The 25,643-nt window shown below is 40.5% G+C and overlaps 2 protein-coding genes across 4 annotated transcripts in view; one reads left to right on the plus strand and one right to left on the minus strand.

Annotated features, from left to right (window-relative positions):
- NIP7 (NIP7, nucleolar pre-rRNA processing protein) overlaps positions 1 to 25,643 on the minus strand; it is a 66,596-nt gene that overhangs the window by 32,118 nt on the left and 8,835 nt on the right. Inside the window, exon 5 of one of the 2 annotated variants that reach the window (XM_027516142.1) lies at positions 23,014 to 25,026. The exons of the other annotated variant lie outside the window; for it this stretch is intronic. Coding sequence (XP_027371943.1) covers positions 24,796 to 25,026 — 231 coding nt within the window. The 3' untranslated portion in view covers positions 23,014 to 24,795. Of the gene's footprint in view, positions 1 to 23,013; positions 25,027 to 25,643 lie in introns of those variants that run through there. 2 annotated transcript variants of the gene reach the window in all.
- Positions 1,509 to 24,107, plus strand: TERF2 (telomeric repeat binding factor 2). 2 transcript variants are annotated; one of them, XM_027516135.1, is made up of 10 exons: positions 1,509 to 1,916; positions 2,037 to 2,132; positions 2,779 to 2,909; positions 12,399 to 12,485; positions 13,769 to 13,915; positions 14,365 to 14,474; positions 15,720 to 16,112; positions 20,343 to 20,428; positions 22,086 to 22,126; positions 22,578 to 24,107. In XM_027516135.1, exons 1-10 carry the CDS (start codon positions 1,538 to 1,540, stop codon positions 22,734 to 22,736), a joined length of 1,629 nt encoding a protein of 542 aa, XP_027371936.1. In that variant the 5' UTR covers positions 1,509 to 1,537; the 3' UTR covers positions 22,737 to 24,107. The 2 variants fall into 2 exon arrangements, with proteins under 2 accessions (XP_027371936.1, XP_027371935.1); XM_027516134.1 differs by having other exon boundaries at positions 1,511 to 1,916; positions 22,083 to 22,126.

Below are 25,643 nucleotides of genomic sequence, written 5' to 3' on the forward strand. Positions count from 1 at the left end.
ATCAGTCTTTTCCAATGAGTCAACTCTTCGCATGAGGTGGCCAAAGTACTGGAGTTTCAGCTTTAGCATCATTCCTTCCAAAGAACACCAAGGACTGATCTTCTTTAGAATGGACTGGTTGGATCTCCTTGCAGTCCAAGGGACTCTCAAGAGTCTTCTCCAACACCACAGTTCAAAAGCGTCAATTCTTCGGCGCTCAGCCTTCTTCACAGTCCAACTCTCACATCCATACATGACCACTGGAAAAACCATAGCCTTGACTAGACGAACCTTTGTTGGCAAAGTAATGTCTCTGCTTTTGAATATGCTGTCTAGGTTGGTCATAACTTTCCTTCCAAGGAGTAAACGTCTTTTAATTTCATGGCTGCAGTCACCATCTGCAGTGATTTTGGAGCCCAAAAAATAAAGTCTGACACTGTTTCCACTGTTTCCCCATCTATTTCCCAGGAAGTGATGGGACCAGATGCCATGATCTTCGTTTTCTGAATGTTGAGCTTTAAGCCAACTTTTTCACTCTCCTCTTTCACTTTCATCAAGAGGCTTTTGAGTTCCTCTTCACTTTCTGCCATAAGGGTGGTGTCATCTGCATGTCTGAGGTTATTGATATTTCTCCCGGCAATCTTGATTCCAGCTTGTGTTTCTTCCAGTCCAGCGTTTCTCATGATGTACTCTGCATATAAGTTAAATAAGCAGGGTGACAATACACAGCCTTGACGTACTCCTTTTCCTATTTGGAACCATGTTATGTAGCTGCTAAAGACACCATAGGAAAAAAAAAAGCAATGACGTGCAAAGATGTTCATTACATGTTGGATGCAAATTGAAGTTTACATAAATATACATAGTATAATCTCAATTTTGTATATATACACACACACACCTACACACACACAGCGAAATAGGTATACAAGATATTGGAAAGCTATAAACCTAAATTTCAACCTTTCTTTTCATGTGGGATAATGTTAATATTAATAGCTGATTTAAACTTATACTTTTTATTTTTTCTAATTGTTCTATATGTGCTACTTCTGTGATTTTAAAAAATTATGTCTTAGAAAAAAATTTAAAAAAAAACAAAAAAATTAAAAAGAAAATTTATAAAAAGAAAATAAAAAAATTTTAAAGATTATATGTCTTACATGTTTAGAGATTTCTGGGGTGCCGACCATATTCTATTTCTTGACCCCTGATGGGTTAACACTGGCCTTTTGCTTTACTTACTAAAACGCAAAACGTAAACTTTAGAATAAAGTTTCCTCCCTGCATATTACATTTCACGATTTTAAAAATGCTTAATAAGATGCACGCATTTTTCAATAGTTTACACATAGCCCCGCGTCTCTAACGTTCCGTAATTTCGGAGTTGGCAACCGCAAACCGTGGTTAGTGTATCCGTCTTGGCAACATAGACTTCAACTCCCAGCAGGCATTGCGGCCAGCACACTGGGATCTACGGGGTCCGAGAGGGAGGCTGGGAGCCTCCGGTTCTTTCCCTCCCAGAAGCCCGCGGGCGGCTCGGAACGCCGTCCGTATCATGGCCGCGGGAGCCGGGACGGCGGGCTCTGCTTCCGGCCCGGGCGTCGTGCGTGACCCAGCGGCGTCACAGTCGAGGAAGCGTCCCGGCAGGGAGGGCGGGGAGGGCGCGCGGCGATCAGACGCGATGGCGGGAGGAGGCGGGAGCAGCGACAGCAGCGGGAGGGCGGCAGGCAGGCGGGCGTCCCGTAGCGGCGGGCGGGCTCGGCGGGGGCGCCACGCGCCCGGGCTTGGGGGAGCCGCGGAGCGCGGCGCGGGGGAGGTGCGGCTAGAGGAGGCGGTCAACCGCTGGGTGCTCAAGTTCTACTTCCACGAGGCGCTGCGGGCCTTTCGGGGTAGCCGGTACGGGGACTTCAGGCAGATCCGGGACATCATGCAGGGTGAGGGCCGGCCCTGGGGAAGGAGGCTGGGGGCTCCTGGGAAGGGGATCTGTGCACACTCCCCGCGCCCCCACGTGTCGCGGCTGGGGGTCGCCGAGTCAACGATGTCTTCTTTCCCAGCTTTGCTTGTCAGGCCCTTGGGGAAGGAGCATACCGTGTCTCGGCTGCTGCGGGTTATGCAGTGTCTGTCGCGCATTGAAGAAGGGGAAAATTTAGGTATGGCTATTTTTTTATGTTATTCTCTTAGCTTATTTAGGGTTACACTGTTTTCAAACTTACATCCTGAAGGATTCGGGGTTAAGGTGGGCTCTTATGTTTCAGTCACAGTGGTCTTTTTCCTTCTAGGACGAGTTTATTATCTGGCTCTACTTTTCTCCACTTAGTATATTCTCTTGGCTGCTTTTTTGTGTTTATTTCCTCCCACCTGTTTCTTGCTCGCCCCAACTTTGTTGCTATCTAAATTGAATTATGTGAAGATGGACATTTTTCCTCCATAGTAGAGGGTTTTTAAAGTATGAGCACCTTTTTTTTTTCTTTTCCTAAATTGATCTTGACAGCTGTTTAGCAAAATGATCTATAGTTTCTGTTTGTATCTGATTCTGATATTTAAGATGCATATGCATGTGTTAAAAAAAAAAAAAAAATTTTTTTACCTGTCCTGAAAATTACTGAAGGTCACTTGAAATTCAGGGATTTGAATTTGGACCCTTAACATGTTTGTAAGCCTGTAGCCAGGATATCAACAAATTAAATGCAAGTCTTAACTATATTTGCATGTTTTATATATATATATATATATATAGACATAATTCTTCTGCTCTTTAGAAAACAGTTAAAGTGAAAACTGTGCTTTTTGTCCTAGACTGTTCCTTTGATATGGAAGCTGAGCTCACACCACTGGAATCAGCTATCAATGTGCTGGAGATGATTAAAACAGAATTTACACTGACAGAGGCTGTGATCGAATCCAGTAGAAAACTGGTCAAGGAGGCTGTAAGGCTCTATTTTTAATTTCTTTTTTCTTTTAACAAAGATAAGAGTTCTTTGAGGAATCAGTGCTTATCTTTCCTGTGTGGGGTGGAGGACAGACAGGGATGGAGAGAGAGCAAGTAAGCACACTCAAAACACATTAACTCACACACACAGGTGTTACTTCATCAGGTGACCCTTCTTCCTAGCCCAGTCTTGGAAAGGACTGTTGAGGCACGTGCTCAGCTTTTGTGATTTTTGATGGTCTTCCTTGTGGCCATGACAGGAGGGGCCACAGTACACAGGAAGTGAGTTGGCATTGAAGAATGACATTTTGGAGGTTGTACCATTCAGAGCAGCATGTTGAAAGTGCTAAAAGTAACTGGCCTAGGATATGGTCACCCTTGTTTATTATAGACTAAGGAGAAGAGCTGGTGCCTTGGAAAATGTGGGACTGCATTGCGCTCTTTCATGCAATTACTGAGAGGCTTAAGAAACATTCCCTTTGAGCAGACAAAATCAGAGATGCTGAGATAATCAGCAAGTTAGAAAAACAGTAATGGTAGGAGGTTGGTGCAGGCAGCGTTCTTGACAAGAAAAAAGCTTGTAGAGTGTCTAGAAACTTGGGACTGGAACTATGTTATGGTTCAGTTAGCTTTAAGTAGTGGAACTTATTTATATTTAAAACACTGAAGTGGCCATGGAAACCAGTCAGAAAAAGCTTTTTCTTCTCCAATAACTAAGGCTGGGGGTATGGAAGCAGATGCAGAGATAGGGACTGAACAACAATAGCTCAGCATTGTCTTGGTGGTGAAAGTAAGGAAATTGGTAAGAAAAGAGCACCTCCTAAAAGGATGAGATCTCAAGAGCAGAGAGGTAGGAGATAAAACCTTGCTTAGCAAAGACTTTCGGACCCTTGGCTGTGTGCTGGGTACTCAGACACCCTGTTTAAAAAAAAAGTTAAAAAACTGTGTGGGATGCCGATACTTTATTTATTCAGTTAAGGACCTTGGGGCAGGATCTGCTTTTGGTATTGCAAAGAATGCTGAGAAAATTCCCATTCCAAGGAGGAATGATTACAAGAATAGATTTTTAGTATCGGTGAGTCAGGTTTGTGTCAGAGATAAAATGCCAGAAAAGACATTAGCAAAGGAGAAATCCATGCCTACTTGGAAAATAGCTTAAGAATCTTTTGAATGGGAAGAAATGGTGCTAGTTCAGGGTAGGAATCTGGTAGTGATTTAGCTGTGTTTCTATCTGGAAGTCTCTGATGAGATTATAGTGAAGCTGCCTGCTACGGTTGTAGTTATCTGAGTTTTGACTCATCCGGGGCTGATGAGTCCACTTCTGTGCTCACTCCATTGGTTGTTAGCAGGACTCACTTTCTTGCTAGCTGTTGGCTTGAAGACTTCAGGTTCTTGTCTCTCCTTTGGGCTACTTAGAGCATAGTAGCTTGCTTCCCCTAGAGCAGTAGTGATCGAAGAGAAGAGAAAGCTGTAGTCTTTTATAAACTAATCTCAGAAGTGACTTACCACTTCTGCCATATGCTCTTGTTCACGTAGACCTGACCAGTTGGATTAGTGTATGGAATGGGACTATGCAGGAGGTGGGGATCACTGGGAGCCATCTTAGAGGCTGGCTACCATAGTAATATCCAAGTTATTAAATGATGTTGTATCACTTGTCTCTCCAGTTTATTTATTTAAAAAATTTCTTATTTAGTCATAGAATCTGTTAGTGGTCATCTTTAGGAAAATATCTTGGAATGCCTAGGCTCACTGAGGCTTTTTGTTGTATTTTTAAGCTTTGTAAAGTTTATTAAATTTGTTTTTTAAAGTTTATCAAATAAGTTATTTGTTAAGTATGAACTTCTCCATGCATGGTCCAGGGATCTTTGCAGGTCTTTGGGACCCTGAAAGGGTTCAAAACTATTTTCATAATAATGCCAAAATGTTAATTGAGGTTTTCAGTGCACTGACATTTACACTGATGATGCAAAAGCAGTGATGGGTAAAATTTCTGGTGTCATAGCATGACCAAAGCAATAATAAAATGTATTAGTAGTCATTGTCTTCTTCATTGGCACATGCTTACAGTTAAAAAAAAGCCAGTTTCAGTTAATGTCTTTGATGAAGCAGTAGAAATTAATTTTATTAAGCCTAATTAATTTTATTAATACACCTAAGAATGTCTGATGAAGCAGTAAAAATTATAATTTTATTAAGCCTTGAACAAAATGTTTTTTCAATATTTCATCTGACAAAATAGGAAATTTTCCTGTAGTATTTCTATTGCATACCAAAACATGATGGTTTTCTTCAGGAAAAGTACTTGTGTGATTGGGCTGCATGCTGACCTAGCTGCTTTTGTAATGGAACACCATTTTTGAAATTGACAAAGTTTGGTTTTTTGGATGTGGTAAATCTGGTAGTCATTTTCTTGAGACAGCAGAGTGAACTTGTCATGTCAATGGAAACAATTGGGAGCATGTGTTGCCAGAGATAAAATTTAAGCTTTTCAGGTGAAAATTAGAATTTTGGAAAACCTACATTCATATGCTGGGTATCTTTCCAATACTTAATTCTGATATGATTGATAATAATATTAATAACTGTGATTTTGAAAATATTTTTAATGAATGTATCAAACACATGGAAGATCATAGCTCAGTAAACCAATATTTTCCAAATGACCAATGAATTGTATTGCAAAACCATTCAAGGGTAATAGATCCATTAAAAGTGCAAGCTAGACTATCACATTTTAATATAATAATGATGAAAAGTTCACTTGCCAAAGTTTGGTGCAGAGTCAAAGAAGAATATCCACATTTTCTAAAAGAGCTCTTAAAATAATCCTCCCTTTTTCAACTTTGTGTGAGGCTGTAATTTTTTAATATCCTTCAACCAAAACAACATATCACAACAGAATGAATACAGAAGCAGAATACCATCTTTCTTCTATTAAGCCAGATTTGCAAAAATGTAAAACAATGCCACCCTTCTCATTAAACTTTTGTCTTAGAAAATAAGTAGTTTTCATGAAGATATGTTATTTATATTAACCTGTAATAAGTTTATTGTTATTTTTCAATGAATAAATATCTTGAATTTTTATGTTTTATATTTCTAATAACAGTAAATATCAATGGATATAACCCATGTAAACAAAAGTTCTTTGGGGGTCCTCATTAACATTTAACAGTATAAAGAATCCTGAGACCAAAAGTTTGAGAACTGCTTCTGTAAGCTGTTAATGATATTGACACTATGTTGGTTTTCTTTTTATAACTAAAAGAGGCCCCAGGTTTTTGTGAACACAGGAGAATAACATATATGGCATGTCCTTGGGGAAACATTTATGTGTTGCTTTTGCTGTGCACCTTTGGTGATACCACCTTGGTTTTCTTTGGGGGGGAACTTACCCCATTTGAGGGACTGGTGCATCTCACACTGTCTTAAAATTTTAATTTCTTGAAACAGAAAGCTTTGTCAAGGCTTTTTGAGCATTTGTGGTTCCTTAACATCCAGGTTTCTTTCTGAGTTTGCTTCTTTAGCCTTTCTTCACTTCTGTGAGTTTGGCTTTCTCTTCTCAGGTCCTTTCTGGCATTTCCTCCAACATAAACCTATCTCAGCTATTTTGAAAATATGTGCTTGGAATTTTGCTTTTATTTAAGTTATCCAGAGACCATTGCTGTTGCTTACATGATAAGAACCTTAACAGATACATGAGAAGAAATTATCCTTATCTCTCAAAACTTCCAAGTTTTCAAAAAGCAAAGTTTCATCTCTTAAAAAAACAACAGCAGCAAACAAAAACTTCCTGGGAATCAAATTAATGCATAGTTTTTAAAAGCTCATAGTACAAACTTTGGAGGTAGGCTTTCAATTTAGATTTTGAAAGCATTCACATTTCCTGTTTCACAAATTAAACACAGTTGGGCCTGTATTCCAGTTCTAGGGAAGATAGATAAGCATACTCTTCTGTCTTTCTTAATGCAAGTATAAATCTTGGACAGAATGAATGGAGCAGCTATCTGAGAACACAGAAATGTAAAGGGCAGTAAGCAAATGGAGAAGACCAGAGTATGAAAGTCTACCAAACTGCTGATGGGTAGATGACCATTTTTCCCCTTTCTAGTATCACCAGGCCTGGACTTGAAGGATTCTGAACCTGAAGTACACTCCAGGTGTCAACAGAAATAACTCCAAGAGAAGCTCTCTCTCTGGTCTGAAGAGTAGGAAAGGGAATCAGCTAAGGGTCAGAGAGGGTGGAAGAAATCTCAGGGGGTTTTTTCCTTCCTTTTCCCCCCTTCTCTATCCTAGCACCCAGGCAGTATCACACTGGTGGCAGCAGTGACATAGTAATGATTACAGTGGCAGGGGGGCAGGCACCTAAAACCAAAGGAAGAGAACCTTTTTTCTTTAGCAGTGGAGCTGTAATTCCCAGAACTTGAAATGGATTCCACTTTTTTTTTTGTCTATTCTGATGCTTAGTCCTGGATGCAGATACAGTTAGTATGTGGCAGAATGGGGAAACTAAAGCCCAGGAATGCAAGGCTGGTTCAATATTTGAAAATCAATGAATGTACTTTACCCTGCTGGTCCAAAGAAAGAATCATATGATTATATCAATTGAAGCAGAAAAAGCGTTTGACAAGATTGAACATCAGTTCATGGTAAAAACACAGACCAAACTAGGAACGGAAGGAAACTTACTCAACCTGACAAAAGGCATCTACAAAAAACCTATGGGGAACATCATAGTTAATGGCGAAGAACAGAATGCTTTGACCCTAAGATCCAAAATGAGGGAAAGCTGTCTGTTCTCACTTCCATTCTACATCATACTAGAAGACCTAGCCAGTGCAGTGAAGTCAAGAAAAATAACAGATTGGAAAAGAAGGAATAAAACTGTCCCTTTTTTCAGATCACATGGCTATCCATATAGAAAATTCCATGGAATATATCAAAAACCTATATAATAAATAGTTTAGCCAGACTGCAGGATATAAGATCAACACACAAAATCAGTGATATGCTAGCACTGAAATGAAATTATCAAAACAGTATCATTTATAATAGTTCCAAAGAAGAAAAGAAAAAATACTTAGGTATAAATCTAATAATACAACATGTAGGTGGGACTTCCCTTGTGTTCATTGGTTAAGAATCTGCCTGCCAATGCAGGGGACATGGTTTGATCTGGGTCCAGGAAGATCCCACATGCTGCATGCCAACTAAACCCACGTGCCACAACTGCTGACGCCTGCGCGTCCTAGAGCCCATGCTCTGCAACCAGAGAAGCCGCCGCAAGGAGAAGCCTGACACTGCAACCAGACGGTAGTCCTGCTCACTACAGCCAAAGAAAGCCATGCACAGCAACGAAGACCCAGCCAGCCAAAAACAAACAAAAAATGTAGGATCTGTATGTGGAAAAATTACAAGATGCTAACGAAATCACAACCTAGTCAATGGAAAGAAATACCCTGTCTATGGATTAGAAGACCTAATATAGTTAAGATGTCAATTCTCTCCAACAGATCTATGGATTTACTATAATTCTAATCACAGCCTCTGCAGGATTTTCTGTTAGACTGATTCTAGATGACATATGGTAAGGTAAAAAAAAAAAAACTAAAATCACGACAGTTCTGTAAAAGAAGAACAAAGCTAGAGGACTCACACCCAATTTTAAGAATTACTAGAAAGCTACAGTATTCATGACTATAGACAGATGAGTGGAACAGAAGACAGAGTCCAGAAATAGACCCATACAAACATGACTGATTAATTTTTAACAAAAAAATGTGAAGGTGAACTTCCCTGGCGGTCCAGTGGCTGGGACTCTGCGCTCCCAATGCAGGGGGCCTGGGTTCGATCCCTGGTCAGGGAAGTGGATCCCACATTCTGCAACTGAAAGATCCTGCATGCCACAGCTAAGACCTGATGCAGCCAAATAAATATATATATTTTTAATGTGAAGGAATTTTAGTGGAAAAAGGATAGTCTTCCATAAATGGAATTAAAACAACTGGATGTCCATATGCAAAAATAAAGGAACCTTGACCTAAAGCTCCTACAAAAACTTGATTCAAAGTGGATCGTAATCTAAATGTTAAGCAATAAAACTTTTAGAAGAAAACAGTAAAAAAAAAAACAAAACTATGTCCTGGACTTAAGGTAAAAAGCTTCTAGATATGATACTAAAAGCATGCTCCACAAGAGCATGAAATAGACTTCATCAAAATTAAAACTTGAGAAAAACACTGTTCAGAGAATGAAAAGACAAGCTATAGAGTGGGAGAAAATATTTGCAAATCACATATCTGACAAAGAATTTATATCCAAGATATCTAAAGACCTTTCAAAATGAACAAGAAAACAAACACCCCAAAGAAAACAACTAGAGAGAATATACTGTTGGCAAATAACATTAAAAGAGGCTCACCATTTAGACAGTGGGGAAATTCTGGCACATACCTATTAGAATGGCTAAACTTTAAAACTCCTCTAACACTAATAAGTGTGAGTGTGAATATGGAGCAACTGGAGTCTTCATACATTGCTGATGGGGATGCAGAAAGGTATCTCAAGGGCATTATTGTACTAAGGGAAAGACACAGGTCTCAAGGGCATTACACTAAGGGGAAGAAGCCAGACTCAAGGCTATATCCTTTAAAAACTAAGCTGAGTGACTCCATTTATATGATACCATGTACATGACATTCTGAAGAGATGAAATGGTGAAAAGATGAGGGGTTAGGGGTGGAGAAGAGGTAACTATAGAGTGCAGCATAAGGGAGGTTTATTGGATCCGTGGCTCTGGCATCATTGTGGTGGCCGCAGGAGTTGACACGTGTTAGAACAGTACACCTAAAAAGAGCTAAAACATAATAGGACCTAAATGATTTATAAAAGGTAAAACCTTTGTATTCTTCAAGAAAGTAAGTATAGTCTTAGTATAGTTTTTCTGCTGATAATGATGTAAAAGTGAATATGATGATCTGATTAAAATGAAAAGACTTACTTCGTCCCCTCCCTGGCAGCAGGAACTTAGTGTTGTAACTGCTATTCAGAAGCATGTGACGCCAGTTTCCTTTGCCCTATATGGTTGTGCTCAGCCTGTTGAGGACAGAAGCACCAGAAATTTGTATTTTCTGAATTCCCTTGCTAGTCCTCCTTCCTTTGATCTGTATGTATCTCCTTAAACTCTTCCCTGTGAAGAACTGAAAATATCTGTGGAACAGTTTTCCTTCCTTTTTGTGTGTGTGTGAGGTATGTTTCTTTGACACTGTATTTAAATTAGCTACTTTATCCTATTAGATAACTCCAGGTGGTACCAATTTTTTCCTGGCTTTCCTCATTTTTAAAAAAATGTGCACATGTTTTTAAATATCCTTTTTAATTTTCAATCACTGTTATTTGCCCACTCTGTGTGTGCTCTTGGAACATAGAACATAGGTTTCTTGACTGACTCTCCTTTTTCTCTGTGACTGAGGAGACCTTCTCATCCTATGTGGAACTTTGTGCTGTTTTCTGTGCTGCTTGTGGAGTTAGCCCCCTGGGGTTTATAGTATGAGAGGCTGTGCTGGTTCTCTTACTGAATTGGCCTGAGTTCCACTAGTGGACCTCTGGTCAGCAAGTCCCTCCCCCTGTCCACCCCGCAGTATATCCTCCTCTCATTCCCCGTTACATCAAAGCTTGTGCATCCCAAAAGAACAAAACCACCTGTTCCAGGGGTCTTCTGTCCATTTTGCCTTTCCATAGGAGGCCCTATTCAGATTGAGTAAATGGTCTGTAATCCAGTAGATCAGATTCTGCTGTTATCAGCTGTCTTTTTTTTTAATTCCAATGTAATATTGAATTAGTGGAGGTGATGAAATTCCAGTTGAGCTAGTTCAAATCCTAAAAGATGATGTTGTGAAAGTGCTGCCCTCAATATGCCAGCAAATTTGGAAAACTCAGCAGTGGCCACAGGACTGGAAAAGGTCAGTTTTCATTCCAATCCCAAAGGCAATACCAAAGAATGCTCAAACTATTGCATAATTGCACTCATCTCACACTCTAGTAATGCTCAAAATTCTCCAAGCCAGGTTTCAGCAATATGTGAACCTGAACTTCCAGATGTTCAAGCTGGTTTTAGAAAAGGCAGAGGAACCAGAGATCAAATTGCCAACATCTGCTGGATCATGGAAAAAGCAAGAGAGTTCCAGAAAAACATCTATTTCTGCTTTATTGACTATGCCAAAGCCTTTGAGTATGTGGATCACAATAAACTGTGGAAAATTCTTCAAGAGATGGGAATACCAGACCACCTGACCTGCCTCTTGAGAAACCTGTATGCAGGTCAGGAAGCAACAGTTAGAACTGGACATGGAACAACAGACTGGTTCCAAATAGGAAAAGGAGTACGTCAAGGCTGTATATTGTCACCCTGCTTATTTAACTTCTGTGCAGAGTACATCATGAGAAACGCTGGGCTGGAGGAAGCACAAGCTGGAATCAAGATTGCTGGGAGAAATATCAATAACCTCAGATATGCAGATGAGACCTAAAGAGCCTCTTGAAGAAAGTGAAAAAAGGAGAGTGAAAAAGTTGCCTTAAAGCTCAACATTCAGAAAACTAAGATCATGGCATCCAGTCCCATCAGTTTATGGCAATAGATGGGGAAACAGTGGAAACAGTGTCAGACTTTATATTTTGGGGCTCCAAAATCACTGCAGATGGTGACTGCAGCCATGAAATTAAAAGATACTTGCTCCTTGGAAGAAAAGTTATGACCAACCTAGATATCATATTCAAAAGCAGAGACATTACTTTGCCAATAAAGGTCCATCTAGTCAAGGCTATGGTTTTTCCAGTAGTCATGTACAGATGTGAGAGTTGGACTATAAAGAAAGCTGAGCGCCGAAGAATTGATGCTTTTGAACTGTGGTGTTGGACAAGACTCTTGAGAGTCCCTTGGACGGCAAGGAGGTCCAACCAGTCCAGCCTAAAGGAGATCAGTCCCGAGTGTTCATTGGAAGGACAGATGTTGAAGCTGAAACTCCAATACTTTGGCCACCTGATGTGAAGAGCTGACTAATTTGAAAAGACCCTGATGCTGGGAAGGATTGAGGGCAGGAGGAGAAGGGGACAACAGAGGATGAGATGGTTGGATGGCATCACCAACTCAATGGACATGAATTTGGGTAAAGTCTGGGAGTCTGATGGCCAGGGAGTCCTGGTGTGCTGCGGTCCATGGGATCACAAAGAGTTGGACATGACTGAGTGACTGAACTGAACTGAATACTGAAAATCTAGTACATTACACACTGTAGTACCTTACACAGTTGTTCATATGGTTGAAAAATAATTGTTAGTTTTTTATACAGGAATTTGATAGAATGTGAAAAGTTCTTGGATATATAAGACTCAGTTTTACTTTTCAGTAGAGCTTATTTTGATATTTGATATTCTGATTATATCTTTCATTATTACAACAGTTAAAAATTTTTTCCTCCTTTTTTAGGCAGTCATTATTTGTATCAAAAACAAAGAATTTGAAAAGGCTTCAAAAATTTTGAAAAAACATATGTCCAAGGACCCTACAACTCAGGTAAATTTGATATACTTTGCTTCCATTACCTATATCCAGCTCATTGCTTTTTATGGGGAAACAGGGAAAGGGTTCTCTGTCAGGAATGTTAATATTCAGTATCTTGAACATGTCTTTTATATCTAAGATAATTTACTGTTAGAATGGCTTTTCAAAAATTTGAAGAATTTACAGAAATCATTTACTTGACCATTTCTGCCAGGTGTGTGACAAAACTAGTGATCAGCACCGGTACTAACACATCTGACTTTATTTACATAAATGCTGATCCTGCAGACTTGAGAATCTGCCTTACTGAGGACTCAACGCCTGTTTTCTGGTGTCAAAAACTCTGCTGGTACCCCGCTCTTTTTTTAATATATAAATATAAATTTTATTTTTGAAAAGTTAACACATGTATATAATACAACATTCATAAATACAACAAAATAGCTTAGTGAAAATTCTCTCATCTCTGACTTGGCTATCTCATTCCTCTCCTTAGAGGGAACCAATGCTTTTTTCTCCTTAAGAGATTCTGTGCATATGTAGGCAAATAAGTGTGCATGTGTGTATGTACAGACAGACACATATATCCAGTCTTCCTGTTCTTCCCACATACATATGTGAGTGTATTCTACACACAAACTTGACCATGAAATTGCTATTTTCACTTAATGTATCTTGGAGATCTTTTTATACTAGTACATACAGAGCTTTTCATCTGTTTCGGTTATCTTTTTTGAAAGTTTAAAAGTCTTTATATGTAAAAGTAGAAAGGTACTTTAGATCCTAAGTTCTTCATCTTTTTTTTTTTCCTTTTGTATAGCTACATAGTAACCAACCGTGACTGGTCAGTAATTTTTGACCTGTTCTACACTGTGGTGGAGAAGGCAATGGCACCCCACTCCAGCACTCTTGCCTGGAAAATCCCATGGATAGAGGAGCCTGTTAGGCTGCAGTCCATGGGGTCGCTAAGAGTGGGACACGACTGAGCGACTTCACTTTGACTTTTCACTTTCATGCATTGGAGAAGGAGATGGCAACTCACTCCAGTGTTCTTGCCTGGAGAATCCCAGGGATGGGGGAGCCTGGTGGGCTGCCGTCTATGGGGTCGCACAGAGTCAGACACGACTGAAGCGACTTAGCAGCAGCAACAGTTACACACTGTGGTAGGCTTCCTTTTCTCCCAGTGCTATTCATTGACAGCACTGAGAAAGTTCTGATAGTGTTGTCTTAACTCATCACTGAATCTTTACTGGAGTTTTTCTTTCTCATGTTTCTACTATTGGTCCTTTGTGTAGAAGCTGAGAAATGACCTCCTAAACATTATCCGTGAAAAGAACCTGGCCCACCCTGTGATCCAGAACTTCTCCTATGAGACCTTCCAGCAGAAGATGCTGCGCTTCCTGGAGAGTCACCTGGATGACGCAGAGCCCTACCTCCTCACGGTGGGGCTTGGAAACATTGGTCATTCTAAGTTTCAAAGAAAACCAAAAGTCTGGCTTTTGCATGTGAGCCCAAAGGTCTATGTAGGATTCAGAAACTAGATTAGGGGTGAGAGTAAAAGGACAGAAGAGGAGACATAAAGTAAAATCACTTAGTTTGTTGTCCAAAATAACTGTTTGGAATTCTTGCAACATCAAAATCCTTTTAGTACTACTCAGATTGAGTTCTCCTTTAGTATAGAAAACTATGAGCCATTGTGTGGGGAAGGAAAGAAGAAAGAAATTTAAGACAGTTCTTTAAGTTTTCTCCCTTTTTATGTCCTCCTGTAGTCTTTGCCTAAATTGGGTTTGTAAATGAAACATGCTTGCATATTGAATATGTTCATGGTAAAAGCAGAGAGTTAATGAAATTCTGTGACTTCCTCTTCTTGACGATATTTTTCCTTTCTCAGATGGCCAGAAAGGCTTTGAAATCTGAGTCCTCCGCCTCAGCCACAGTGAAAGAACCACAACCTCAGCCAGCACCAGAGCCTGTGGAAAAGCCACTCAGAGAACCTGCCAGGTAAGAGGGATGCACTTTTGTGATGCTGGGATGAAAAACAGAGGTAGTTGGAAGCATAGTCGTCATCTTAGAGCAGAGTCAGTTCTTCCTGGTGATTTGACCTCCTAACATGTTACTGAGCTACTCAAGGAAGGCACTGTGGGTTTCACAGAGCACACCCTGGGAAAATGGGAATATTGAAAACAGGAGGTTAGGTCTTAGGCAGAAGTTCCCGACTGGCTATTTATTCTTCAAAGGCTCTTTCCTTCTGTTTCTCTGTCTTTGCCTCAGTACTTCCCTGTTGATATGTTATCTCAATACAGCGTTTAGACTTGTGAATCAAATTCCTGAGACCAGTTAACAAAGCAGAGATCTCTTTGAGGGCCCTGTAGGAGATGTAAAGGAGCAAAGTGGGTCCAGGACAATACAGTTGAGGGCATGGGACTGCGACCCAGAGAAAGCATGCTTTCCAGCTTTGTGTGATAGTTGCAAAAAATATTTTTTGAGATTTCCCAATTTTTGAATGTTGGTAGTTAGTCTAATTAAGGGGAAAGAAAAAAAGGTTAGATAAGACACATCTGCCAGCTAGGATTGGCATGCCGGCTGCCAGTTTGCCTTCTCCTTACAGTCTTTACTTAAAACATACTAGCTATTCCAAATGCTCGATGAACTTTATTTTGAAAAGGCAGTTTCTTATTGTTCCAAGACTGTGGCATGCCCCTCACTGAGAATTCTCAAGATCCCATTTATAAGTGTATTGTAGGAGAAACAGGGAAGAATTGAGACCACTCTTTAACTAGTCTCACATGAGGGTTGGACTGGGACGGCTGGAAGAAGAGTTTAGACTTGAAGGTGAGATTGCTGGATTATCAGTTGGTCATCCAGATGGACTTATAGCTGTTAGACATTCTGCAGAGCTCTTGCATTAACGGAAAGCATTGCTTTAGTCCATGCAGAGTAACGGATTAGTGCACCTGCTGAAGAGGTCTCTGGAGGGAGTATCTTTGGCCCTAGTTCCTTTTAGGTTCTCTTGAAGTTTAAGCTTCATAATTCAATTTACATATCATATTTAAAACCTCTGCTTAACACTTATAAATGGAAGTGCTTATAAATAAAGGCTGTATCACGCACTTTTCCTTTTTTTTAAATGAAGAGTTCTCAACTTGAGTCTGTAATTTGAAGCTTCACAGTTTGAAAAAGTTGCAGCTGCTTGGACAGGCCTCAGCAGTGATGAAACTGATTTCTCTGTGTTTGTGTTGTTTGTAGGCAGCTACAGAGCACACCAACCACCATTGGGATTAGGACTCTGAAAGCAGCTTTCAAGACTCTGTCCAGTGCACAAGATTCTGAGGCAGCCTTCTCAAAACTGGACCAGAAGGATATGGTCTTTCCTAATAAAGTGTGCCCACCATCACCAGCCCTCAAAAACAAGAGAACAAGAAAAGATGATAATGAAAGTTCTGCCCCCACTGAGGGTGAGGGTGGCTCTGAACTGCAGCCCAAGACCAAGCGCATGACAATAAGCAGACTGGTTTTGGAGGAGGACAGCCAGAGTACTGAGCCGAGCTCAGGCCTCGACTCTTCCCAGGAGGTCACACCGGCATCACCATCCAAGCCCACTGTCCTCAACCAACCCCTCCCTGGGGAGAAGAATCCCAAGTATGAAGACCTTCTTTGTAGAAGTTTGGGGGCTGGTTGGTGGTCCTGGTTAGGCCTGGTATTGCTTCCATGAATGAAGTAACTTTCAGCTACGTTATTCACCACCAAGGCTTGCTCAGACTTCTAGAGTGTGACTCAGGGTGGGGAGGGACATCATAGCCATTCTGCCAGTTCTGAAGCCCTGTGCTGGGCTTCCAGGCATTGCACTAGGTGGGAGTGGAAGGGTGTCAGAGCCTCCTACTCACCACTGCTTCCATTTTTAGTGAACTGCTGAGTGCCTTGACTACTAAATAGTAGTCTTCTTACAAGAAGTTTGTTTGAATTGGGCCACATTATACTCTGATCCTTAAAAGAGATTTATGAATATTTATAGTTTTGCATGTTCAATGGACATTTGAAACTTGGCAAATTCAGTAAATACTAATCTCTCACATTCTGCTAGGCTCTGTGGGGCAGTGGTTAGAGTGCTTTCATTTCGCTCCACTTCATGACCCCAACCTGGCTTTCAGTTTTGCTACCTTTGTGCCCTCTTGTGGATCTTTCCTTTAGGCTGACTGGTCTGCTTGCTCCCCTTAACCCTGTTTCTGTCACTCTGCTCTTCTTGCTGCCTCTCATTCCCCAGTTTGGACTATCATTCTTCCATCGCTTGTCAGAACCCCATCTGTCTTTCAAAGGGAAGAGAAGCGATGTTAACTAAATACTTTCTGTGGGCCAAGCACTTTCAATTATCTTAATATCTACACTCCTCACTCTGAGTGATTTATTAGCCCCATTTTATCGGTGAGGAAGGTTCAGAAATGTTACTAACTTATCGGAAGCCATACAGCTAAAAAGTGGCAAAATTGGGCTTTGGGATTTTTAAATCCTAGTTAGTCTTGACACAAAAACCCATGTTGATACACCATGTACACCAAGCTGCTTCACCTCCATAAACTTCCCCTGGTCAACCTGCTGTAAGTGATCACCTCACTGATCTAAGGTCACTGCCATCTCTACTTCTGCACTCTGTTGTAGATGTTTGGGGACCTATGCCCCAGCATGCTTGTGCTAGGTACTGTGTGGGGCTGTGGCATCTGATAAGTGATTTATACTCAGGCACAGTTCTGCACTATATACCACTATCTGCATTTAGAAGTGAGTCAGTCATTGGCTGGGCAAGCTGAATAACACACAATTATCCTCATTTGATACCTGATCTCTGCCTCTCACAGCAATTCTATGAAGTATAGGTGTTGCTCCCATGAACAGATGAGGAAACTGGAAAGAGTATGATTACAGTGGCTTTATAAATGGAAGGATCTGTCAAGGGTATGAGGAAGGATGGGTACTCTAAAGCAGAGGTTGGCAAATTATGGCCTCTTGGATAAGTCCACCTGTTGCCTGTTTTTGTAAATAAAGTTTTATTGGAACAGCCACACTTATGAATTATGTATTGTCTGTGGCTGCTACCTTGAGTTGAGTAGTTGCAACAAAGACAGTAAGGCCTGCAAAGCTTAAGATACTATATGCACTTTATAGAAAAAAGGGATTCCCTGACTCTGGTTCTAGAAGAAGCTTATGTGAGGTGCCCTGGGAGCTGCAGGGAAGAAGAGCTGACCTGGGCAGCAGAGTTGTGGGTGGGCAACCTTGCAGAGGGGCTAGCCTTGGAGAATGAGTAGGAAGTCATCCAGCATATTGGGAGCTGTGGGGTTCTGGGCAGTGGGAACCTCTTACAGCTCAAGAAAGCCTGGTATGCTCCAGAAACTGTCATGCAGTCTGTATGGCAGGAGAATACAGTGCACAGAGAGGATGAAGGGAGAAAGGTCTGGAAGGTAGATGGGCCAGATTTTAGCTCCTATTCTGTTCTATCAGGCAGAGATTCTAAGAGGGGCTTCATATCAATAACCTGCAGTGTTGGGTTCCTGACTACTGAGTGAGAAGGGATGGGGAGTGCTCTCTAATCTGCTTTGCTGTGCCCCAAATAAATCTAATACACCTAATCTGAAAGCCTCTGAGCAGACATCACTGACAGCTTTTGTACCAACACTGAGGGAAAGGAGAGGAGGGTGGTGGAGCCTGCTGCGCAATCAGGACTCAGGGGAGGCTGGGCCAGTGGAATCGGAGGCAGGGAAGGCAGGCTTAGGGTCTGTCACCTTGATGGGGCCACAACTATTAGGCTTTCATATCCCTCATGGCACTTGGCACAGAACTAGTGCTTAAGAGGTATTTTATCAACCAAACAAAGTAACAGTTCTTGGTTCTCGGAATTTAAGGGGCCACTAGCAAAACTTCTATAAAAGGGTAAGAAAGAAAAAAAAAAGGGTAAGAAAGGAAACATTTTAGCCTTTGTGGGCCATTTGTGTCTCTGTTGCATATTATTTTGTTTTTTTTACCACCCTTTGAAAAATATAAAAACCATTCTTAGTTCAAGGGCTCTACAAAAACCAGTAGCCACAGGCTATAGTCTGCCAACCCCTCTAAGACCATTAAGCTGTTCTAACTTCACCACTTAGGAGCGCAGTGAGCCAGGAGTCTGCACAGCCAGCTAGCAGTCAAGATGAGAACCAGGTCTGAGCCCCGTCTACAACATGAGAAGTTAGGAAATACTGAAACGTTTATATATGTAATAAATGCTGAGTTCAGAGGAGGCGCAGAAAGTTACCAAAGTGATCTGCAAAGACAGTCTACAGAAGAATGACCAGCCACTTAGGTGAAAATGATGGACATAGAGGTAAAAACCAGTTTTATCCCAGGACTTGGATAAATTGATGGAAAACTTAAACTCTGATCCTGACTTTTATTTATGAGCAGTACTTAACACAGCTAACATCCTGAGATGGATAAACCTCATGTAATTTTTACTCTGTCTCAAATCAGTTATTCTTAGAAATACCTTTTGGAGGTTATGATCTAATTTAAAAACAAGAGTTCACTATTTGTCTCAGTCAGTTAAGTAACTGTATAGAAAACTTATGAAATTTTTTTCAAGTGTATGCATTTATTAAGCAAATTGCTTTCATTGCTCATTTGAAAAATACCCCCACAGGCTTTGCAACAAAATTTCATAGTGGGGAAGAAGACAGCAGTTTGTCTGTGCTCCCTTGTCAGGTTTTTCAGGTGATTTTGATCTCTATAAATTCTTCAAAACTTAGTTCAGATACTTTCCATGTTTGTTTTGTAAAGGATGTTATAATTCTGAGGTCGGATTTGTGCTATGTACGGTAAGACAATATATAATTCCATTTATTTAGCAACTTGGATTTTGGATTATTTTTTAGTTTTGGAACTGTTTTTGGTTGCAACTAGGTACTAAAAATTTCATGTTCACAGGGAGGATTCTTGTTTGCTTACTACTGTAATCTTTGATAGTATAATTCCTTTATGGCTCTTTGATAATCCAATTGTTAGTTTAGTTAATCTCTCTCCAGCTTCTGTTAGGGTATGTGTTACGGTGCAAGGGTTTGGGGTAGACAAATGAGGATAATGGTCTCTGCTGTCAAGGTGCTTATGGTTACGGGTATGGCGTGAAATGGTTGTGTAGTACAGTGGAAGCAGAGGAGCAAGGGATTTTTGTATGTGTCGGGCAGTCTTCATTGAGAATGGTGGCCTTGAAAGACTTCACTTGGCAGGGAAGGGAATCCCAAGCAGAGAGAACTAAACAGAGGCAGGAAAGTAGAGCTCATAGGAGAGAGGAGGGTGAGGCTGTCCTGTTTGAGTGAGTGTGTGGGTGGTGTGGCAGGGATGTTGGTGGGGAGAGGAGGAACTGATGAGAAACTGATGGGCCAGACTGGATGATCTTGGCTCCCCTATATGGCCATTTAGTCTTAACTGTTTACACAGTGAGAAGCATCACTGAATAGAGGAGGGATCTGTAAGTTTAGGATGACTGTTCAGGTGGCTTTGGAAGGAGAAGGGGCTGGAGGGGAGAGATTCCAATTAAGAGGCTAGTATGATACTGGTGAAAGGTACTGGACCGTGGGCTTGGGCTTGAGGAATGGGGAGGAAAAGGAGAACACTCCAAAAAAAAAAAAAGAACACTCCAGAGATAGGAACAGAGCATCTCTATGACAGAGGGGAAGGAATTTGCAGCTTCTAGGTTAGAATAACGCTGAAATCTTTAGGAGTTCAAACCAACCAAACAAAAAGCCCCAGGAAAATGAACAGGTTGTTGAAAGGGGATGGTGATGTATTCAGTGCTGAGTTTGGGATGATTTTGTTTTACACCTTGTCCTCTCATTGATTTTACCTCAGAGTAACTAAAGGCAAGTGGAACAGCTCTAATGGGGTTGAAGAAAAAGAGACTTGGGTGGAAGAGGACGAACTGTTTCAAGTTCAGGGTAAGCCAGAAGATTCTCACTGGTCTCTCTCCTTGACACTTGCTGAAGTACAGATGCATGCTACTGTCACATCAGTGTTCCAGAAACTGCTTGTCTCCAAAATAGAAAAAAGTTTAAAAGTTCCATATAGTGATTCATGAGGAATCAGTTTTGTCTTTTCCTATTAAAGAATGGAGACTATCAGAGCAACATTTTACAGTTAAAAGAAAATTCTTGGTTTGGTTTAATAAACCCTATATTTAATGGTAGTTGATATTCTTCCCAAAGTATTTTAATTAGAAAAGGTAGAAGTGGTCATTCCCTACATTTCTTATTTAACTAAATGGTCTCTTACCAGTTTCTGTATAGTAAATGTTTTTTTCCCAAGATGAGAAATGTTACTTTCCCTTAATGAATACTAAGCTTCATAGCATTTGCATTAGGATCCTCCCCCCCCTTCCACATACTTTGCACTCTAATGAAAATATCTACATGCTAAACCTTAGTCTTGTAACAAGGTTTACTGTAAAAAAGCTGAAGACTTTTGTAACACAGCAGCAACCAGTAATCTTTTGCCGGTCTCAAAGGTTTTGTCCTTAAGAATTACCTTTTGTTGGCAAAAACATAGTTGGCAAAATCAAGATTACACAGAAGATGGGAGAAATAACGGTTAATAAAAGTGGCATTAAATATGTTTAAAAACAGGATATAAAAGTTCTAGAAAACATCTACTTCTGATGCAGTCCAGATTTGTCAGTTTCAGAAATCTGCTTCTACTATATATAGTAGGAAATACTTCATAATTTAAAAATAATCTGCTCTTGTAAGTACCCCTTCTTCTGCGTTACCCTCCCTCATTCTTTAGGAAGCATACCTGGGACAGTGATGTCTGCTAAGGCAGACCCTGCAGCAGGTTCCACGTTTATGCAACTTTGCCTTACACAGCTTTTTAACTGGCTCTTGTTGGCTTGAGATGGCATGTCTGGTATACCCTCCTGTAGCCCTCTGGTCCTTTAAAAAATTATCTTGGTCCTTGTTTTATGAAGCCTGACCTATAGCCATAATGATGAAAAGGTAGAATCTGAATAGATCTTACATGGTCTGTTGGAGTGGGAAGCAATAATTACCCCATTCTTTTTGTTTGAGGAATTGAGCCAAATTTTACTTACATCTAATATTTTGGAAATTAAAAAACAATAAAACTGGGTTATTTCAAAGCAGTGGTAAACAAGGAGTTAACAAATTATACACACACACACACACTCATAGGTGTACGTATATACACAAATACATATATTACATATTCACACATATATGTATGTGTATATTAGGAGTATATACATATATTAATATATATATTAGGATTTTAAATACCACAGTTCTCAGTTAAGTTTAGAAAACGATACTGGTTTTACTAAAGAGCCTGAAATCCTGACCGTTTACTGAATGCCTGTTTGTGAAGTATTTGCTTTGTACAGATTCTCATGGACTCAAATGATTGGTATCTTGCAAGCAAAGGACAAAGACAGATTATCCTTTAGTGATATCCTTTATTCTCTCAAAGTTTGTAAAATCTGAATCAAGTTTTCCCTTTGGCGATGTTGTGTGTCTTTTTCTTGTGGGTTGTGCTGAGAAAGGTGAGCTCTGATATGAGTCTGCTTGTAATGTTTTCCAGCAGCACCAGATGAAGAGAGTGCAACCAATACAACAAAAAAGCAGGTAATTTTTTTAAACTGTCTTTTCTAATCTTTTCTGGTTGTAGCGGTAGAAGAGAGGTAAAATAATAAGTACCCACATTTCTCAGGCATAGACTACCCATGCACCTGGTAAAAAAATTTGTAGTTTTCAGATAATCCAAACTAAAGTAGTAGTTACTCTCTGGAAGAAAAATCTAGGTCAGAAAGCTGACAAATTTCCCAACCATAAACAATAGATGTTTAAAGTTCTAAATGCAGAAATGATTAGTTGAGGACACAACAGTAAGACAACTGAGAATTAGTAAATGTTCAAATCCATGGTGTTAACTTATAATCTGTATCATGTTTTAAGAGTATAAATCCTTTCTTTGGGTTCAGATTATTCTCCTAGACCTCTTCACTATATGAAAATGTAAGTGGAGTGAACAGGTGGTGATAAATCCTTTGCTTCTCTCTTTTCTTTCCCCTTGCAGAAGTGGACTGTAGAGGAAAGCGAGTGGGTCAAGGCTGGAGTGCAGAAGTATGGAGAAGGAAACTGGGCTGCCATTTCTAAAAACTACCCATTTGTTAACCGAACAGCTGTGATGATTAAGGATCGCTGGCGGACCATGAAAAGACTTGGCATGAACTGAAACAGGCTTTCATTTCCACAGAATTCACAGGAGCATGGTTCCTAATAATAGCCCCTGGTAGTCTGCTGTTTCTTTCAGAAGCTGGGCTGGGATGAGAATTTTGGGCATCCTCCTCTCATGTGGGAGAGGTCCCAGTTCCACTTCATCACAGTTGGAGATCATGGAGCTGAGAAACAAAGCCAAGTCCACCCCATGTCCTTGGCAGAGATGACAGGCACATAGCTTGTACAGTGCCAGAATACCATTAGTATTTCCCTTCTTTAGTGGTTTGCTTGAATTTAAATCCCTGGTAATCAGTAGAACCTTCTCCTAGGAAATGGTGGAGTCTATTAGGAGCCACTTTTGACTCCATGACCTGTTAAAACCAGCAACATGAGCATTATTTGGAGTGAACTTCTTCCAGGTAAAGCTTTGGCCTTCTGATGCAAATGCAAAGGAACTTCAACTGTCGTGAGCCCAGGTTGATGAGAGCCCAGTCCTGGTGGAATCAGAGTCCCTTTAAACATTGTTCAGCCAATTGTGACATCGACACCTAGAAATGTGACTGCCTTGGCATTTGCTCTATTTGCTGGCCTCTGTAGGCAGGTTTAACCTCCACTTCTCACGTGGTTGAACCAGTGTGTTTTTTGGTAAAATGGTGATTGTAGATAAGCTTAGCCCCTGTCCCCATCCACTCTTCCCAATTCCCTTCTTTATGCTGGACTTTTAAAGCTTAAAAAAATCCTGATTAAGTATAAATGCCTAATTCCATTCTTTGTGAAATGGTTGCTTCCGCCTGGTTCCCTAATTGTGCTGTGTTAGTGTCTTGCACTGGAATTCAACATTCCCTTCTCCTTTTGTACTGTGTTGTGCTTGCTGTCTCTCAGATCCTTAACGACTGTCTTTTTAGCAAAAGAAGAATTTCAGTAAAGTGTTTTCTGTAATCTTTTTTTAAAATGAGAACTAATTATTGTCCATAACTTGTAGCATTCTTCATTAAAGTCTTGCTTCTCTCAAATTTAAGTAGCTGTTTAATTGCAGCTGAAAAAACGGAGATAGCAAAATGCTGAACAAGCTTTGGTAAACCCTGCTGTTTGTGTTAAGAAACTAATGTCAAACTGTATTGAATGTTCTAATCCTTAGAAGCTGTGCCATACAGACATGTGGAAGTTCTTAATCTGTCTCATTTCTTCATATACCATACCTCTGAGGACAAAAGAATTCCCTTTTGTCCATTTCTTTTGACAAAACAAATGTTAAAGTTTAAAATTCATCTTGTAGTTAAAATTTGGAAACTTTGTACAGCTTTAATACCTATTAACTACATGTTTGGGGGTTTGGTACTGCTGTTTTTCTAACAGTTAACCCCAAATTAAACTAGTAAGAAGGTGAGAACTTGGTCTCCACTTGATGTTGGTGGTAGCTAGTTGTGGTCTCCCTCCAAACCAAGCTTTAAGATCCAGTAGCTTCTTTATTTCCAACTCTCACATTGTTAGATGGCACACTCTAAGTAAAAGTGTGACACTGGGATATACTTAAGGAAGCAAAATATTCCATTAAGTGTTTCTCCAATTTGAGAAATGCATAGATCCACTAGCCTCCCCCCCCCCACTTTTAATATAACTTCAATGTTATTTTTTACTATAATGTTACGGAATGTGTACAGAAAAACCTCTGCCTATAGTTTCTATGGGACTAGACAACTTACCATGAACTGATGACTATTTTGGTGAATCTGTCACTGCTTACCACATATTGGTGAGCAGTGATAGGACTGGGGCAGTGGTGGGACTCCAGTGGAGGTGCTGGTCACTGTGCGTCACTGGGTAACGATCCCGGTGTCTCCTACCTTCACCTTAGCAGCACTGCAGCCACTGTGCCTCCAGATTGCTGTGATGTCATCTGGCCTTGGAACTGACCACAATTATGAAGTACATTCTTCATAACAGCACATACTTGGTGACAGTTAAAAGTATTACCACTCGGATTCATTGTGATACATTCTGAAGCAATACTTGGTTAGAAGGTACTCATGCTTAAGATGATGGCTGAGAGAAAAACATGTAGACTCTGTCAGAACTCAGAGACTGACAGACACACTGTCCTGAGGGGTAGGAGTGTGAGGCCTACTCAGGGCCCCAGCTGTGCTTGTAGATGGTGAGTTAGCCCCTGGACCCTGGATGTCCATTTCATTTCTAATGTAGTAGGTAATGGTACTTCCGTTGTAGGCTGATGTGAGAATAAGATGCAGGTAAATCTCTCCTCCATGAAGACAGTGGGTGTTCAATAAGTCTTTTTCCCCCTGTGGGTGCTAAAGAAGCCACAGATAAAAGAAGACATATCAAGTGTCTGAACAACGTAACAGTCTTTCAGTGGGTTTTAGATAGCTTTAGGGGTGACTGTTATCATTCAGGTGGATGGTAGCAGAATGAGGAGGGTTAGCTGGAGGAGTTTGACCACTGTCTCTTGCTCACTCTTCATCCATTTAAATGTTTCTACACACTTCCATGCTGTGCTTTGCTCTCCTATGCTGTAGCACTGGGCAGAAAGAAGTCCTGAAACAGGTTTTGCCCCTTGTATCTTACAGGAGCAACAGGTATCATCTAACAATTTGATATGAATAAAAAAAATCTCCCAGCGACTGTGTACTGAGAAATAAGTCCATACATTCAAATAGTTGGAAATAAACCTGCTTAATGTTTATTCCCAACAGGTAAAAACTGAAAAATGACAGCCCAAAGGAAGGGTGGAAATCGCTCTTCTGAAGTAATAGTCTATGTAGAAACCCATTAAATAGGTTTGGTAAGCCACTGAGTTTTCGATGTTAAAGCAAAAATTCTTCCTGTGAGCCAAATGTGGGTATCATGCCAATTCTATTCTGGAATATCTTATGCGTGGCCCTGAGACTGGCCTAAGTGTTACTTGTGG

This window comes from Bos indicus x Bos taurus, chromosome 18 (genome assembly GCF_003369695.1).
Source record: "Bos indicus x Bos taurus breed Angus x Brahman F1 hybrid chromosome 18, Bos_hybrid_MaternalHap_v2.0, whole genome shotgun sequence".
NCBI lineage: Eukaryota > Metazoa > Chordata > Mammalia > Artiodactyla > Bovidae > Bos > Bos indicus x Bos taurus.

What these genes read in the sequence shown, in the direction of transcription:
- TERF2 (XM_027516134.1), top strand. Translation starts at nt 1,538, where the DNA reads ATGGCCGCGGGAGCCGGGACGGCGGGCTCTGCTTCCGGCCCGGGCGTC. An exon ending in CCTGGGGAGAAGAATCCCAA is followed by an intron (nt 16,113 to 20,342) that starts GTATGAAGACCT and finishes ATTTTACCTCAG; the next exon opens with AGTAACTAAAGGCAAGTGGA. An exon ending in CGAACTGTTTCAAGTTCAGG is followed by an intron (nt 20,429 to 22,082) that starts GTAAGCCAGAAG and finishes AATGTTTTCCAG; the next exon opens with CAGCACCAGATGAAGAGAGT.